The sequence below is a fragment of the Halichondria panicea genome, chromosome 5, assembly GCF_963675165.1.
Source record: "Halichondria panicea chromosome 5, odHalPani1.1, whole genome shotgun sequence".
Classification (NCBI taxonomy): Eukaryota; Metazoa; Porifera; class Demospongiae; order Suberitida; family Halichondriidae; genus Halichondria; species Halichondria panicea.
The window spans coordinates 6,782,356-6,798,489 of record NC_087381.1 but is presented as its reverse complement, the minus strand read 5'-3'; the positions used below and the strand labels follow the sequence as shown (position 1 = coordinate 6,798,489).

General features: G+C 40.9%; 2 protein-coding genes across 4 annotated transcripts; both read right to left on the bottom strand.

Moving 5' to 3' along the window:
• Positions 1 to 1,544: 1,544 nt before the first annotated feature.
• On the bottom strand, positions 1,545 to 4,941 carry LOC135336011 (probable serine/threonine-protein kinase kinY). Of its 3 annotated transcripts, XR_010394654.1 has the most exons (6): positions 3,897 to 4,941; positions 3,777 to 3,823; positions 3,607 to 3,670; positions 3,128 to 3,458; positions 2,902 to 3,017; positions 1,545 to 1,664 (listed from the first exon to the last, which is right to left on the bottom strand). XR_010394654.1 is itself a non-coding variant. In XM_064531773.1 (5 exons), the coding sequence occupies exons 1-5, from the start codon at positions 4,696 to 4,698 to the stop codon at positions 2,993 to 2,995; spliced, it is 1,269 nt and encodes a 422-aa protein (XP_064387843.1). In that variant the 5' UTR covers positions 4,699 to 4,941; the 3' UTR covers positions 2,863 to 2,992. The 3 variants fall into 3 exon arrangements, 2 of the variants coding, with proteins under 2 accessions (XP_064387843.1, XP_064387844.1); XM_064531773.1 differs by lacking the exon at positions 1,545 to 1,664 and having other exon boundaries at positions 2,863 to 3,017; XM_064531774.1 differs by lacking the exon at positions 1,545 to 1,664 and having other exon boundaries at positions 2,863 to 3,017; positions 3,783 to 3,823.
• Positions 4,942 to 6,251: 1,310 nt separating this feature from the next.
• On the bottom strand, positions 6,252 to 16,109 carry LOC135335992 (methanethiol oxidase-like). Its single transcript, XM_064531740.1, has 12 exons — positions 15,902 to 16,109; positions 15,416 to 15,579; positions 13,508 to 13,578; positions 12,052 to 12,166; positions 11,604 to 11,724; positions 10,750 to 10,932; positions 10,396 to 10,442; positions 10,095 to 10,229; positions 9,595 to 9,795; positions 8,840 to 8,933; positions 7,943 to 8,060; positions 6,252 to 6,582 (listed from the first exon to the last, which is right to left on the bottom strand). Exons 1-12 carry the CDS (start codon positions 15,969 to 15,971, stop codon positions 6,420 to 6,422), a joined length of 1,482 nt encoding a protein of 493 aa, XP_064387810.1. The 5' UTR covers positions 15,972 to 16,109; the 3' UTR covers positions 6,252 to 6,419.
• Between the last annotated feature and the right edge of the window lie 25 nt (positions 16,110 to 16,134).

Genomic DNA, 16,134 nt, shown 5'->3' with positions numbered 1-16,134 from the left:
TCGAGGCCAAAATCGATGAAGAAGTCTTTGTCCAGAGTCAGTCCTCCACTCTCAGTGTTGACGTCCATTCGCAGGAGGAAGGAGCCATTTCTGTAGAGGAGGGGGGCGGGGGTTAATAATGATAGCATTGTAGAGGAGGGGGGCGGGGGTTAACAATGATAGCATTGTTGTGTATAAGGACAACTATTAAGACAGAATCTGTTGTCTGCAATGAAACATGACTATTGTGTGTCCCATGCAGGCCATGATACAGCCGATGTCTCCTTTGTTTGGACCTGTGTTAGCAGCTAGTCACCCCCTCTATTTTACAGCCAGGTTAATGGGCCCAAGAGTCTCCATAGCATGTGTTTGGACCTGTGTTATTATGTATGTTGGTCTATCCCTATACAGAGACAATTATAGCAATGGGGCGGATAAAGAAGTGATTTTTGGTATGTTCAAGGGGGCCAGGACCACTATATAGAAAGATATACATGTACATCTTCAACAAACAAAATTAAGGTACTGTATACAACATTCATTTGAGTTAGTTCACTGTTCTAAGCTTTAATGTGGTTTGGCATGGCGTCAAGAACAACCATGCAGTGGCGGATCCAGGGGGAGATCCCAGGGCCGGTGCCACGGATCCCCCCTTTCAGACTAAGCTATTGTGGCTTTACTACAGCTACCAGCTAGCTATTTATCAGTTTTGTAGCTATTGTAATTTGATTGTACCTGTTGTTCTGATGCATCAACTGCCAAAGGAGTGTTCAGGCTAATTGCGTGGGAGTTTATTGCCACAACAACTTCATTTGCAAAACAACTCAATCTCAGAGCCTCCAACAAATCAGTTTTAGGGCAAATTTTGTGGAGGTTTATTCCATGAAAATATTCAATGACTTGCTTATAATTATTGACATTGTGAATATTTTATCTGTTTCCACATCACAGAGACACACACACACCCCACACGGCAGATATTCCTGGGAGGGTCCATCTGTACGGACACGGTGTCAAGGTGACAGAGGACAAGAAGCTGACAGAACAACCTGATCCTGTCTTTATCAACGGGTAAAGAGAGGTGATAGAATCCATGTAGATCTAATTAGGGAGGTACTGAATCGCATTGAGTACATGCAGCTAGCTTGTGCACATTCATTTTTTGATGAGTTCACTGATTATATTCATTAACTGGTATAGCCTCGATTCAAGGCCGATTAAAATACGTATTTTAATCGGCCTGGAATCGAGGCTATAGCTGCATGGTATTGATATGAATACCCTCACCACTGACATTGCTAGACACACCCTCTATTGTGTGTATAAGGGGAATCCCATTACACATGTGACTGCGTTCATGAATAAACCATACTAGAGTACATGTACATGCATGCTTAGCCTTGATTCCAGGCCGCAGGGAAAACCACTGTTGAAGGGGCTGGAGTCGAGGCTATTAGAGACATCTGACCAACTTTAATTTCCATGCAGAGATAATTAATTAAGTAGTTTGCTTTGATATAAATTATGATTATGTTACAAAAATAATTATTATATGTACAGCTGTGGTCATTTGCTATTATTACATACAAAATTATAACCTTTGTGACAAAATCTATTTTACAGGCAAAAATAAAATAATACATGTTCATCATGCAATATCTCTACTGACTAGTCGGTTATCTAATCAGTACAGTGCAACAACCAAAGAGAGTAGATTTTTTTGATTTTTGATTTTTTTCACATTTTGTGGCATATCTTCTGAAGTAAAAGTGATATGATCTATTTGAGTGCAGGTACTGAAAGTTCAACTATTGGCGCTTCCATTGGACCACCACCTGTTACATCATATGACATCATCACTATGAAATGGCTATCTGAAGATGTGTACCTCCGAAAATATGTTAGGAATAGTTATTTGTTTGAGTTAAGATCTGAAATTTGTTGTGTATGTACCTGAGTATATTGCTCATCTTTTGAGCTTCAACGGAAGTCTGGGCTACTAGTAAGTTCTGAGAAATACTGCATTTTGTTGTTTTTTGGTGGCAAATATTGTTAGGAATACAACTTTCGATTTTATGCTAGTTAAGGTCTGATTTTTGAGAAGCATGTACTACAATAGTGTAAAATTCATTTGCACTAACTTACAGGAGCTAAACAAGTCTCTTCTTTGCTAGAGCGGCCCTTCTTGTCAAAAAGGTGATTTTGCTCCGTTTTGCTACTTTTGCTGACGTATGCAATGATATTCATTGATTTGTGACATCACAAATCATCTTGTTGTTATTTGCTACATCAGGTCATGTGATGTCTACCTGCAACTACACAGTTGGTGTTGGTCATTTTGTGTCACAGGGGCGTGGCAATTGAGCTTACTACGTAGCCAAATCGTCCAAAAAGTCATAAAAACCACTGTTTTTGACAAGATGGGCCACTCTAGCAAAGAAGAGGCTAGCCTAACTCCTGTAAGTTAGTACAGATGAAAAGTACACTATTGTAGTACATGCTGCTCAAAAATCAGACCTTAACTAATATAAAATCGAAAGTTGTATTCTTAACATATTTGCCACCAAAAAACAACAAAATGCAGTATTTCTCAGAACTTACTAGTAGCCCAGACTTCCGTTGAAGCTCAAAAGATGAGCAATATACTCAGGTACATACACAACAAATTTCAGATCTTAACTCAAACAAATAAGCTACTTCTATTCCTAACATATTTTCGGAAGTACACATCTTCAGACAGCCATTTTATATTGATGATGTCATGTGATGTAACAGGTGGTGGTCCAATGGAAGCGCCAATAGTTGAACTTTCAGTACCTGCACTCAAATAGATCATATCACTTTTACTTTAGAAGATATGCCACAAAATGTAAAAAATGTGTACCAAAAAAAAAAATCTACTTTCTTTGGTTGTTGCACTGTAGCTATTTTACAGTCAACTAGCACACAATTATATACACATCACTATCTATCATAATCAGTGCTTGTACAACCTGACACACTGCATGTGTAATCACTTCATCAGTCCAGTGTACGATCTGCAATCAGGAAAAGTCAGTGAAAATAATCATGGTATATATAGCTATACTCAGTTGCTTTCTAGAGGGGAGAGGGAAAGGGGGAGGGGCACTGATACACATGTACTTACAATTGCTGACAGATTTGATGAGCTGTGTCTCCTTTCCCCAATCCCAGTACAATATCCAGTAGAGCTCTGTAAGTTGCTCGTAAAGGATCACGTTGTTTCCAGACTCGCAGGCACCTCATCATGGCTATTTGAGTTCCTTCTCTATGGTACAAATTCACATCGGCTTGTTCAGCATGAGCTAGTCCCATGGCACTCGAATAGATGCTCACATTATCAAAATATAAGGCCAGTTTGGGAGTATCAGAGTCCTCTATTTCACGGTTGAGTTGCTCGTCAGTCAGATTGTATCGCCTCGTTAGTTCTTGGAGAGTGACTCGATTAGCGGGTGATCCTATAGAGGCAGCAAATAACAATGGTGGTAAATAATTCACTGTCTTCATCAGCTATAAAAAAGCCACGTGCATGTCTAGCGTGGCTCTGTCTACATGGATTCACAACAAAATTAATCTATATATTCCTATTGACATAATTATATATACCTGAAAGAGAAAGCATCGAAAAAGATGGGCGTTCTTCTCCAAGTGTAGCATAATAGTCATAGTCCTGTGAATATTATTATTATCGGAGTATACGCATAGTCATTTTCACACGGTTATTGTGCAGTTTTGTTACATTCATGCAGTATCTCACAAGTACATAATTATTACACCATTACGTAAGTATCTCCGTGCATCAGATGTTTCTCCAATTGTCCTCCTGTACAAATATAGCTATAAATTAGCTCATACATTATAGCAATGTTAGCTAATATAACAGCATACAAACTTACGAACAAAAGTGGCTGATGGCCTCCTTTTCTTATCTTCCTGCAAGCAGGCCATAACGTGTGGCTTAAGAGGGTGCAAGCCGGCTTTAATTTCTTCAAAATATGATGATCGCTCCCTTCCAGAATTGACGTTTTCCAGTCTGAGAGCAATCTGTATCATGATCACTCCACAAGAGAACACGTCTAGACTTTGATCATAATCTTCCTTTTCCTCGTGAAGTGCTTCACGAGGTAGGTAACCCATGCGATGACCAATAGTGGTGTTGAATTTTAAAGGATCGAGTAGTTTGGACATTCCAAAGTCAGAGATCTTAGCTATGGGAAAGGGTTGACTTTGCTTTAACAAGACATTAACGCCACAAAGATCGCGGTGAATGATCTTCCTGCTGTGGATGTAGGCAAGACCAGAAGCCAGGTCCTTTGAGAGGCTAATCTCACACTGACTTGTGAGGGAGCTCGAGTGATCATGTGTAGAGAGATAAGTGCTCAAGTTGCAATCCATCAGCTCTGTTACTAACATGATATTTCCTGATGAATGCTCAGTTGTTGCCAAGTGTTGAAGTACATTTGGATGCTCAAACGATTCCAGAACAATGCTTTCACGACCAAATGCACAAATTGCATTTTGCTGTCCTGGACCAACAGGAAAGTTGGCCTTCATTGGTGTGGCAACATGGTGCAACATCTTTACAGCACACACCTCATTCTTGTACGTTCCTTTGTAAACCATTCCATAGGCTCCAGAACCAATAGCTTCATTGAAATCAATGAAAAGTTCATCATTTATCTTTTGAACACCTGACATTTTGTGCTAGTGTAGAGATGAAAGATTGCAGGAACTATAATTATTATTATTTGACTATCACATGCGAGTTTCTACATGTAGAATGATGCTTTTACTGCATGTAGCTATAGTTGGTATTCTTGGAAGCACCTCACCACAGACATTCCATACACACCCTCTTATGTAGACATGTGTATACGGAGGAGGTTGGACACAAAGCCAAAATGTTAATAATGACATAGTCTTTATTAAAATACTTGAACCTTGAACCTACTTTAACAAGCTCTTTTCTAGCCGGCCAGCAGGCCACCTTTTCATTCTGGAAACAAGAGTATACTTAGATGATGATATAGCTGAGCTATACATTCACTCTACAGCACGGTAGCTCCTACTTAATAAAGGTCAGAGGTCAGTTTGACATGACAAAACTACGACCTTTGTGAGAGGTCACCCCTTTTAGGCACTGCACGATTTCTCTGGAGGGGCGCAGTAGCTAAAAGTTCACTAATTTGCAGCAGCAGTAACATGAAGGGGCTACTTTATCACAAGAATCAGGGCGCGATGTGTAGTCAAACTTGCAAATTTACTGCACAAAACATAAGCTCACGTGATGATTCATTAGTGACCTTTTGACCCTGTCCACCCTCCTCTGGTGTGTATATGGAAACATGTGACTATGAATAACTAACAACAGTGTTAGTCTCGAATTCCAGCCGTTTCGAGAATCAAAAGGGCAAATTCAGATCAGAACTCCGCCACCACATGCAGGAAAGACCTCAATGAATTTCTAGACAGCTTGGATGAGACAGACAGAGATCTGTTTAGCGACATCAGAAGGTACTTTGGTAAATCTCACACACCTACCACCTCACTATAGTGGTAAATGGTATTGAATTCACCCCAGAAAACATTTTGGAGGGATGGGGACACACTACACCAAGCTGTTTTGCCCTCTGACGATCCGTCCTACAATTCTAAAAGCTGCTATGGAAAGAATACTGGCATACCCACAGGAACATGCACCTACTCTAAGCTTTAGCAGCATGGAGGTCTAGGAGGCCATCAAATCGCTGCCACTAGGCAAGGCCGAGCCGGCCCAGATTGTATAGAGCCAGAACATATAAGACATGCAGAAGATTCGCTGGTGCTCCACATAACTCATCTCTTTAATGCAATTGCAAACCAAGGCTACATCCCAAAGCAGTTCAGGGTTGGCCTTCTCATTCCTATCCTGAAAGGTCCAAGCAAAGACCACAAAGATCCAGGCAATTATCGTGGTATATCGCTTCTCTCCAATTTTGCCAAACTCTTTGAAAAACTACTTTTAACAAGGATTGTTCCGTTAGTTCTGTTCAGCTCAACCCATGAGAACCGGCTGGAATTCGAGACTACAACAGTGTATAGTTATGCACCTCTGCAGGGCTTATACCTATACATGTATATAACAATTATTATGTGTGATTATGTTTTATATGCGGTTAGCAAATACCAGAAGTCAAACTATAAAAGAAAATAAGTGTGTGCACAGGACAGACATTGTAGTACATTGTTCCATTGTAGAGGGTAAAACACTCTTTCATTAATTCAATTTTATACACATGAAATCTCATGTGAAATCGTAACCACAAATGCTGCAAGCTTTGTATTGTAATAATTATTTCATCTCTGAGAACTAAATTATAATTCAGTCTTTTATATATTTCAGTTAAAAACAACAACAAAAATTGTCCAATATCTCCACTCTAGATCCAAATATCCGAGGTGCAGTCGCCGCCAGGGTAACGTATCTCATGGGCCAATGACGGGCCTTCGGGCTCGAGGCCAAAATCGATGAAGAAGTCTTTGTCCAGAGTCAGTCCTCCACTCTCAGTGTTGACGTCCATTCGCAGGAGGAAGGAGCCATTTCTGTAGAGGAGGGGGGCGGGGGTTAATAATGATAGCATTGTAGAGGAGGGGGGCGGGGGTTAACAATGATAGCATTGTAGAGGAGGGGGCAGGGGTTAATAATGATAGCATTGTAGAGGAGGGGGCAGGGGTTAATAATGATAGCATTGTTGTGTATTACACTATTAAGACAGAATCTGTTGTCTGCAATGAAACATGACTATTGTGTGTCCCAGGCCATGATAGCCGATGTCTCCTTTGTTTGGACCTTGTGTTAGCAGCTAGTCACCCTCTATTTTACAGCCAGGTTAATGGGCCCAAGAGTCTCCATAGCATGTGTTTGGACCTGTGTTATTAACCCGAGGCGCGTGGGCGGCCACGGGTTATAGTAGTCGTTTGGTTTGTTTGTTTGTTTGTTTGTTTGTTTGTTTGTGACAGGTGAATCTACTCACCTGGATGCCACAGCACTGCGTTTACAGCATGGATAGCCTTCATACAACAAGTTATTAATTTTAATAGTGGCAGAATTTCATGTTAAACCTTCGTTGTCAAATAAAAACGAGCAAAAGCTAAGAAGCTTGTGACTGGGTCTGCTTACCTGGATGCTCTAGCACTGCGTTTACAGCATGGGTAGCCTCCACACAACAAGTCAGTACTTCTAATAGTGGCAGCTTTCGGTGTTAAAGCTTCGTTGTCTAATAAAAGCGAGCAAAAGGTAGCTTGAACAGAACTTGCACATGCGTTACTTATAACTGAAGTGATCCTGTACCAGGTCCAGAAACAATGGAACAGGGTCACTAAAGTAGAAAGCTGTATATACCAGGAACAATGGAACAGGGTCACTAAAGTAGAAAGCTTGCTTTAGCTGACTGGGATCCATGCAGGACCTGGAGCCATACTTCTCTGAGACTCCATGCTTCTTTGCTGTGATCCTAATCCACAGTGCATATATTTATAGTACTACTACCTGTTCTCAAATGTTTCAGCATGCCTCCAGTCTGGTTTAGTTTTATTGCTCCTGAGTTGCTGTGCAAGTCATGCATGATGATGATAACAACATCACTATATGCACTGCATTATATCAGTCTTTTGGTTTCTTTATAATCATGTCACCAGCCGAGGGTTTGCACTTTAGTGCTCTAGTTATGTATGTTGGTCTATCCCTATACAGAGACAATTATAGCAATGGGGCGGATAAAGAAGTGATTTTTGGTATGCTCAAGGGGCCAGGACCACTATAGAAAGATACATCTTCAATGAACAAAATTAAGTACTAAAACGTTAGTTCACTGTTCTAAGCTTTAATGTGGTTTGGCATGGTGTCAAGAACGACCATGCAGGCTAGGAGCATCATTATCCTAACCCCCACCGACCCACTCACTTGACTAGGTCTGGGTAGAACTGCTTGTCCCATGCACTGAAGAGGGAGGTCGTCACGTAGAGTCTCCGCCCATCCAGGGAGAGCTGGATCATCTGGGGACCACCATCAACACGCTTACCTGAGGATCGAAGAGAGAGGAATAGACTTGTTACAAATCAGACAATTAACACAATAATTGTCAACCATTACGAGTGAAATAAATAATGTCTATACTCATTATAAGTGCAACTTTATATAGACATTCAATTGTTCTCGCATCATGTGGTAATTTCCATACACAACTATTATAGTATTTCAAACCGTTTCAGTGAATTTTAATCACAGCTGTAGATCTATATGCATATAATTACGGCAACTCAAAAAAATAAAAATGAATGTGTACAAGCTGTACTCAAGAAGGCAATCAAAAGTAGCCCCTCCCCTGTCTAATTGACCATTGATTTTTTCAGTGGCATTTTAAATTATAACATAATTGATTAAACACCTGGGCATTAATTTCATATCGAAGTCTGTAAAGGGGGCGTTTAAACGAGATGGGCGTTTATTGGTCACCAACTCTTGCACAGCAGTTATTATGCTCTTTTTTGGCTTCTGCCACAGCTCTCAGCTTAAATCTTAAGTCATAGGAGTGGTGTTTCTCCCTCTGTGTTAGTATCTCTCTCTCTGCGATCATAACAAGTACATATTCTATGCTGCCATGCATGCTTGCAACTGGTTCCACGTGTTAGTTCAGCTCCACCCACAGTGCCACTCCCATACATGGGCGATTATTTAAGAGGGGCGTTTATTGACAAAGACAGAGCTTTTACCCTGGGCGTTTAAACGAGATGGGCGTTTAATCAAGGAGGGCGTTTAATCAAGTAAATACGGTACATGGATTCTATCACCTCTCTTTACCGTTGATAAAGACAGGATCAGGTTGTTCCGTCAACTCCTTGTCCTCTGTCACTGTGACACCGCTGTCCTTACAGATGGACCCTCCCAGGAATATCTGCCGTATGTGTGTGTGCGTGGGCGTGTGTGTGTGTGTGTGGGGGGGTTGTGAAACCTATTACCGTATTACTAGAATGTTTTGCGAGCATCAAACATTTGCGAACTTTGCGATGGTTGATCAATTCGCAACAATAAAATCCGCAAAACCTAAATTATTACTAGTAAATACGATCCTTGCCAAAACGCAATACTTAGATCGTAAAAGGTCAAAATTTCTGCTAATTTGGCTCATTCGCAAAGGTTTTTCACCAGCAAAATATTCTAGTAATACGGTACCTCCTCGTGCAGACAAATTGGTTGGCGATTTTCAATTCTCAATTTCAATTCAACACACACAAGTCAGCGTGACTTGTGGTACTAATGTTAGGTACTAGGCCTAAGAGGTGATACTGACCATCACCACCGACCAGTGTGGGCACATCCCTAGCTGCATATGGCCTACGACATAAAGGACCCTTAGCTTATACATGTAGGACAATCGTGTCTAGGCTAGGTTGTCATTAATGGCTATAAAAACTAGCTCCTGCTATTAAAATCATTGCATATACTTTTAGCAGTAACTAGAACACACCCTCGCATGCACAACTCACACACACACACACACACCACACACACACACATACACACGCACACACACCTCACATCTCACACACACTCACCTGACCAACCAGACGTGGGTTCGCCCTGTCGCTGATGTCGTACTGACGGATGTCACCATGTAACCAGTTGCTGAAGTACAGGAACTTATCGTCCAATGAGAGGAGGCAATCTGTTATCAGTCCTGGCATCTCCGGCAGGGCCCATCCCTCTACTTTCTTGCCAGGTATGTCCACCACTTTCTGAGTAGAGTAGGAGCCTTGCTGTGTGTGTGTGTGTGGGAGGGGTATATGACAATAAAAGGGACAACTTATTGTTTAAATAATCTACATAGCTCGATCACAATCATATCTTTTGAAACAAAGCTTTCAGAAAATCAGAAAATGTTGGCTAGGCATTAGATCAACGGCACTAAAGTCACGGCTGTTGAAAGGTGTACAAGTACAACCCCCCTCCCCCGTTCAAACAAGCCTACAGGCAATACTTATAATATGGCCTATAAAATAAACCTAAGCATGCCGACAGACTGTATGTACAAGCTAGCTATTTCATACATGCATACCTCGTTCTTGTAGAAGCGTATGATATTGGAAGAGAGAGCTGCTCCCACGTAACCTTGAGTGGCAGTAGGATCGTGGAGGAACCGCAGCTCCAGTGGAATGAGGCCCTCGTCACCAAGGTCTATGGTCTGGATCACCTACAATGAACAGGGAGGGAGGCTGGGAGTGGAGTGGGGTATTACAAATGTTGTGTATAATTATTGTGGTCACCCTATCTATAAGCAGGCCACCCTCTATAGTTAATGGGCCCCAAAATGGTCTAGCTTGCATGCAGTGATTTAGTTGTTACACTTCTGTACTCACTTTATGCTCTGTCCAGTCCCACACGTGTAGAGAGTGGCCGTACTTACCTGCAGGGGGAGGCATTTACATGTTTAAGCCAATCAATCAACACTTCTATCACTGAAACGAGCGTGCTTTTGCAAGCCAGAGAGATAGGGAGATAAAGCAAGGTGCATGCACAGACATTTTAGCACAAGGCAGACAAAAATATCAGTAATTGTACTGAGGTTGCTATAATTATACGTACTGTAGGTTGCTTGCAGGCCAGATAGATTGATTTTGTTTTACCATCTTTGCTCATTACTAGATTAGTACCTTACATTCATACATGTCCTTGCTTCAAAAAATATAGTGAGGTTGCTGAAATGTTCTCACCGTTGGCCACATGTGCTGGGTTGAATCCTTGCAGGAACGTGTTGGGTTCCCCCCACTCACTGCTGATCATTACGTTCTGGCGAGGCTGGTACCAGAAGTCGTATCCAAAGGGCGTGGCATTCCCGGGTGCCTCCCAGTTACCCTTGACCGTGAACGTGGTTCCATCGACCAGAATGAACCCACCTGCATGGAGAATGGTGGGTCAATGTGCATACATGTACGTCTATGTACACACATGTATGTCCTACTTCACACAAATTTGACCAAAATAATTATAAGGACTCAGTAGAATTTTGAGAGTGGGTTCCAAATGTGTTACAATTTTACAAAAAAAAAACTGTTTTTTCTTGACCATGTGCAGTGCATGGGAGAATGGTGGGTCATGTGCATACCGTATATAGCGGGTAACCGTATAGCCGGTAATTTTTGGAGGGTAAAATATTCGTGGTTGAGCAATATTTAGTCACTTATTTGTAGATAATATTTTCGTGCACTGCAGGTAAAGGTAGGCAAGGTCGCTTCATTCGTGGGTGAAATATTCGTGGTCTGGTGTTAAACACAAATATTTTGTCCCCTGAATTACTAGCTATAAGGTATTTTCGTATGGTGGAAATTATTGTATTGAAAGGCATCATACGAAAATTAAAACTACGAAATTATTCTTATTCTACCGCAATAGATTCAATGTCAATATCCTAAACTGTACGAAAATAAAAAATGGGTAGCCCATACGAAAATTTAGACCGACGAAAATTACCCGCTATACGGTACATGTATGCATGGCCCCCACACTCCACACCAAAACAAAGGACTTGCGGTTTTTCTCTCAAAATAAGAGCAACGTTATGACCAACCTTTAGCATTGCCGTCCCTGTCCCCCATTGCTGAGATCATGATGTCACCTGATCCAAGGCAGTGGGAGGTGTGTGGGACTGACAGACCCGTTACCCTGGTAACCTCATCACCCTCAATCACCTGAGAGGAAATTAATTTCAGTCAACCCATAAAAGATACAGTGATCATGAAATACGTCAAGATCATGGATCTTAATGCTATTATAGGCTGAGTAAGAGTCAAACAATTTCGTATGTTTTAGGATTTAACAGAGTCATGTGCACCATGCAATCAATCTTCCTGCTAATCCTAGCATATACGAAACTATATAATTATGCTTGTCACATAATTATAATAGATAACAAGAATTGAGGAAACTAGAAAAAAAAGCCTCTATAACTAATTATATACATTGATGTGTTAAATTCACGATACTCTCAAGGCCCAACCAGATTGCCTAGCTCCTACCTTGTGTATCTGCGGTGCACGAGGGTCGGTCCCCACGTCAATAGCGTAGACCCGTGAGGAGACCAGGGAGGGGAGCATCAGACGATTCCTCTTCCTGGACGAGTCTCCGAAACAGCTGTGAGGTGGGCGTGGCATTAGAGTGGGCGTGGCATTATGGCGGACAATCTCAAACAACAGTAATGCATTAATCACTGGAGTTTGCAGAATCTTTGCAACACATGATTAAAAGTATTGAGAGTTGTGCTTCAGTGTGTATACAGTGCTTGCAGCCTAGAGAGTAAAATAATGCAAATTTGCTGGCATTGGTACATAAATGTGAATATCTTGTGAGGGGAATCTTTCTAAGAAATGTTGCTGATACCATTGTGTAGATAAGAGAAAACTCTAAAATATCCAAAATTGTTTCCATGGAAACCAAAGGTGGTGGATATGTGGTGGTTTATATAAGAGCAATAGTGGACAATAGCTTAGCAATGGAAAAGACCAATCATTGTCGGCTAAGGTAAGGGAACTGTGGCACAACATTCCTGAATAGTTTATCTAATTATGCATGATTTCGTAAAGTTTAAATAATTTTTTATGTACACAAACTCAATAATGGATGCCTTTTCGCTTAGCGATGGAACTCAAGCAAATTTGTCGGTAAGGTCTAATTGTTTTTGCACATTAATTGTTAATAAATTTTCTATCTTTTGATACCAAAAATTTCTCCAGAAATACCTTTAGTTCTGATGTTACTTTACGATCACCCCCCATTTTCACCTAAAATGATTGTCCACTACAACAACTTTTGGGGAAATATTTTCAAATAATGTTGTAGCTTATTCATTCACCTATAAAATGGTTTCAGCACAATTTCTTCCAATCTTGAGATACATTAAATTAAGTACACCTATTGTGGTATTTTACTCTCTAGGCTGCAAGCACTGTACATATTCCATATAAGGAAAGCATAACACTCAACGCTGGTGTGTTGCAAAGATTCTGCAAACTCCAGTAGAATACGATACTAACCTTTCCCACCAAAACTTGTAAGTAACATTACAATCAAGATGTAGACTATAATACAGAGAGATGTTATAATCATTGTACATAATTGCAGGTTAGATATGAAATGATAAGGTAAAATTAGATTAATGACAGCTGCATGCACCTGACACTGGGTATGAGGGGCATGTCAAGTTTGTCAGAATCTACAATCTATGATGGTGGTCATAATTAGTGTGATAACTAGGCTTCCCTTAGAGCTACGGGAGTCCATATTTGGAGACTCCTTTTTATGAACTTTTGAAGCTACTGAATGCATCTTTCATCAAAGTGGGCAGTCAAGGACAGCTACCAAAAGGCTTTTTATTTTTACAAGTGTGCAGTAGTATTGACTAGTGTGTGTGTGTGTGTGTGTGTGTGTGTGGGTGTGTGCGTGCGTGTGTGGGTGTGTGTGTGTGTGCTGACTGACCTGCTGCAAGCGTTCCACCCACTGTGATGCAGCTCATCTCCAATATAGGGCATGGGGAGGCGATGTATCACCTGAGCATCATGTGATAATAATCAAACCCTCCACAAATATTTTGTTAATACAATCAGTTCATGCAATCTTAATCTATACACAATGCAAACAATAGTTGCTGAGTGTACACACTCAGAGCTAGGAGGGAGGGGACACGTACAATTTAACCTTATGTACTTAATTATAATTATGACCTGTTAATGAACATCTCTTCATTTATATTATTGACACGCCCACCCTCTGGTAGCACTATAGTGCCAAGAGGAGGCCATTAATAAAAGAGAGAGAGTATAATTATACACATGTACACTGTGCATCGGAGAGTAACGTGACACTCCTGTCTGAAACGCGTGATCAATAATGACAATTTAATGTTATTGCTGCCTCGAGGCAAGTGGCGGCTCCAGGCGCTCGGATTGGTCAGTTACCATGCAAGCAGGAAGTCACGATACTTTCCGAATACATCTGATGCAAGGTAAAGCTTCGTTTGACCCTCTCTCTCTTTTATTATGGACTCTTGATAGCACATACACAATAACAATACTCTCATGCATGTGCCCCAGGACGTGTAACATAGCAACCTGAGTAGACTCAACTTCTTGCAATGGTAGATTCACTAGATGTACACACAATTACATGACAGACTGTATCCATATGAGGATGGAATTAGCACCCCGGGTAGGAATTAAGCGTCTACGAGTATACATTGTTTAACTTTCATATTGAGGTGGCCTGTCATAACAAAGGTCCAAACCACAACATTTCTAACTCTATGAGCATAACTTGTTTTCAGTCGTGGATGGACTACTTCAATACCAAAATGACAAGCTTCACCGTGTACAATTGCACAAAACTAAACCATGCAGTGGATTACAATGTAGTCTAGACAGACATGCACACACAATAACCGACTGTATCTTGCACTAGTAATAAGCACACACTAGTAATAAGCACACACTAGTAATAAGCACACATTAGTGCATGTCTGTTGGACTAGCTTCTCCCACAAGTACATACGATTCAGTATAATTACACAATTGTGTGTTTTATTTATTTATAAATAGACCCCCCCCCCACCCAGTAAACAAGTGTGTCTAGGAGAGTAACGTTGTTTAACTTTCACTATTGATCACTAAGGGTCACACAACATTTGCCTGCATCATGACCTACAATGAGAGCACATGTTTAGATCATGCCATTATTCACACCCTCGAGCTCTAACCACAGAATGCATATCTAGCACCAACACCTAAACTAGCCTCTTCCCCAGCCCCCAATTAATTAATTATCGACTTGTTTGTATTGTAAAGTGTTTCTAAACTGGCCTGGTAACGAGGCTAACCTTGTTACTATTCACAGAGCATTAATTTACATGTGCATGAAACAACTACATAATCATGCCATGCTAGCCTCTACCCCAGCCTTTTCTCTGTTAATAAATTGGCCTGGTAACGAGCATGGCTCCCGCTAAACAACTACATAATAATTATTATTAATCATGCATGCATAATTATATCATACTACAATAATTATTTTATGCAACTACAATGCCTCATTTACTGGATAGATAGATGTGCATGCATGACTAAGAAAGTGCACAATGCTCAAAAATTCCAGCTCAAAACATGGGAAAATTAATTCAGCACATGACCACTGATAATAATATATTATTCACACTTACGTAAAACAACAAGAGGTGATTCCCACACAGCACAATACATTATCATCACACCTCTTTATACTATAATACTCTATTGTGTGTTTCAGGATTGATAAAAAAAATCAATCAGCTAGCACTTTTATTTATTCTGAGTGAGCACATTAGGGTTTAAATACATGCGATCCCATGTTTCTCACCTGTCTGTAAGTGGGAGAGTCCGGGTCGCAATCAACCGTTGCAAGATAATCTGGCTTATTCTGCTCTGTACCTCGATAGATGCAAGGTATGTAGAGGAGCTTCTCACGAGGTCCCTCCATTGCCTCTAGTGGAGTGGCATAGCCGGGACCACAACCACATGATCCTGTGTAAGGTAGGCAGAGAGGAAGAACGATTGCAATGAACAAATCAATACGTAGCACACTTCAAAACTACAATATAAAAGGTCGTAATCAATCATCATGTGAACATCATAATGTGGTAGACCAGCTATTATAGCTAGCTTACACAGCCGCGAACCGGCCCCTAAAAACACGTTTCATGTACATTGCATCCCTAGCCAGCTAGCTATATTATAAAGAAAGGTCACCTCATCACAGTGAGGAGTGAGCTATTGCACACAGGTCGTCATGCAGCTATTCATGCAGCTATTCATGCAGCTAGACCATACGTACATGTACACAGACCTGCTTCTCCACTCATGAATGTCTTCAATGCGTTAGCAAAGGACTGCAACCAGATACCTGCAGACTGCATCTCGCTCTCTCTTTATAAGCACCAGTCAGTCGACTTCAAAACAAATCAATCAAGCTATAAAATCCACTCTAGTCACAGCAAGCACATAATTATGCACATGTTGTGTACATTCATCAATCAATAATAAGCCACAAAGTAGTTTGTTCAAAAGGCGACCTTTCCC

Coding starts and splice junctions, on each gene's coding strand:
- LOC135336011 (XM_064531773.1), bottom strand. CDS start 4,698: ATGTCAGGTGTTCAAAAGATAAATGATGAACTTTTCATTGATTTCAAT. Junction 3,459..3,606: donor TTCGATGCTTTCTCTTTCAG/GTATATATAATT, acceptor CTGCCTCTATAG/GATCACCCGCTAATCGAGTC. Junction 3,018..3,127: donor CATCAAATCTGTCAGCAATT/GTAAGTACATGT, acceptor TCCTGATTGCAG/ATCGTACACTGGACTGATGA.
- LOC135335992 (XM_064531740.1), bottom strand. CDS start 15,971: ATGCAGTCTGCAGGTATCTGGTTGCAGTCCTTTGCTAACGCATTGAAG. Junction 10,933..11,603: donor CAGGGACGGCAATGCTAAAG/GTTGGTCATAAC, acceptor TTCTCCATGCAG/GTGGGTTCATTCTGGTCGAT. Junction 10,443..10,749: donor CCCAGCACATGTGGCCAACG/GTGAGAACATTT, acceptor CTCCCCCTGCAG/GTAAGTACGGCCACTCTCTA.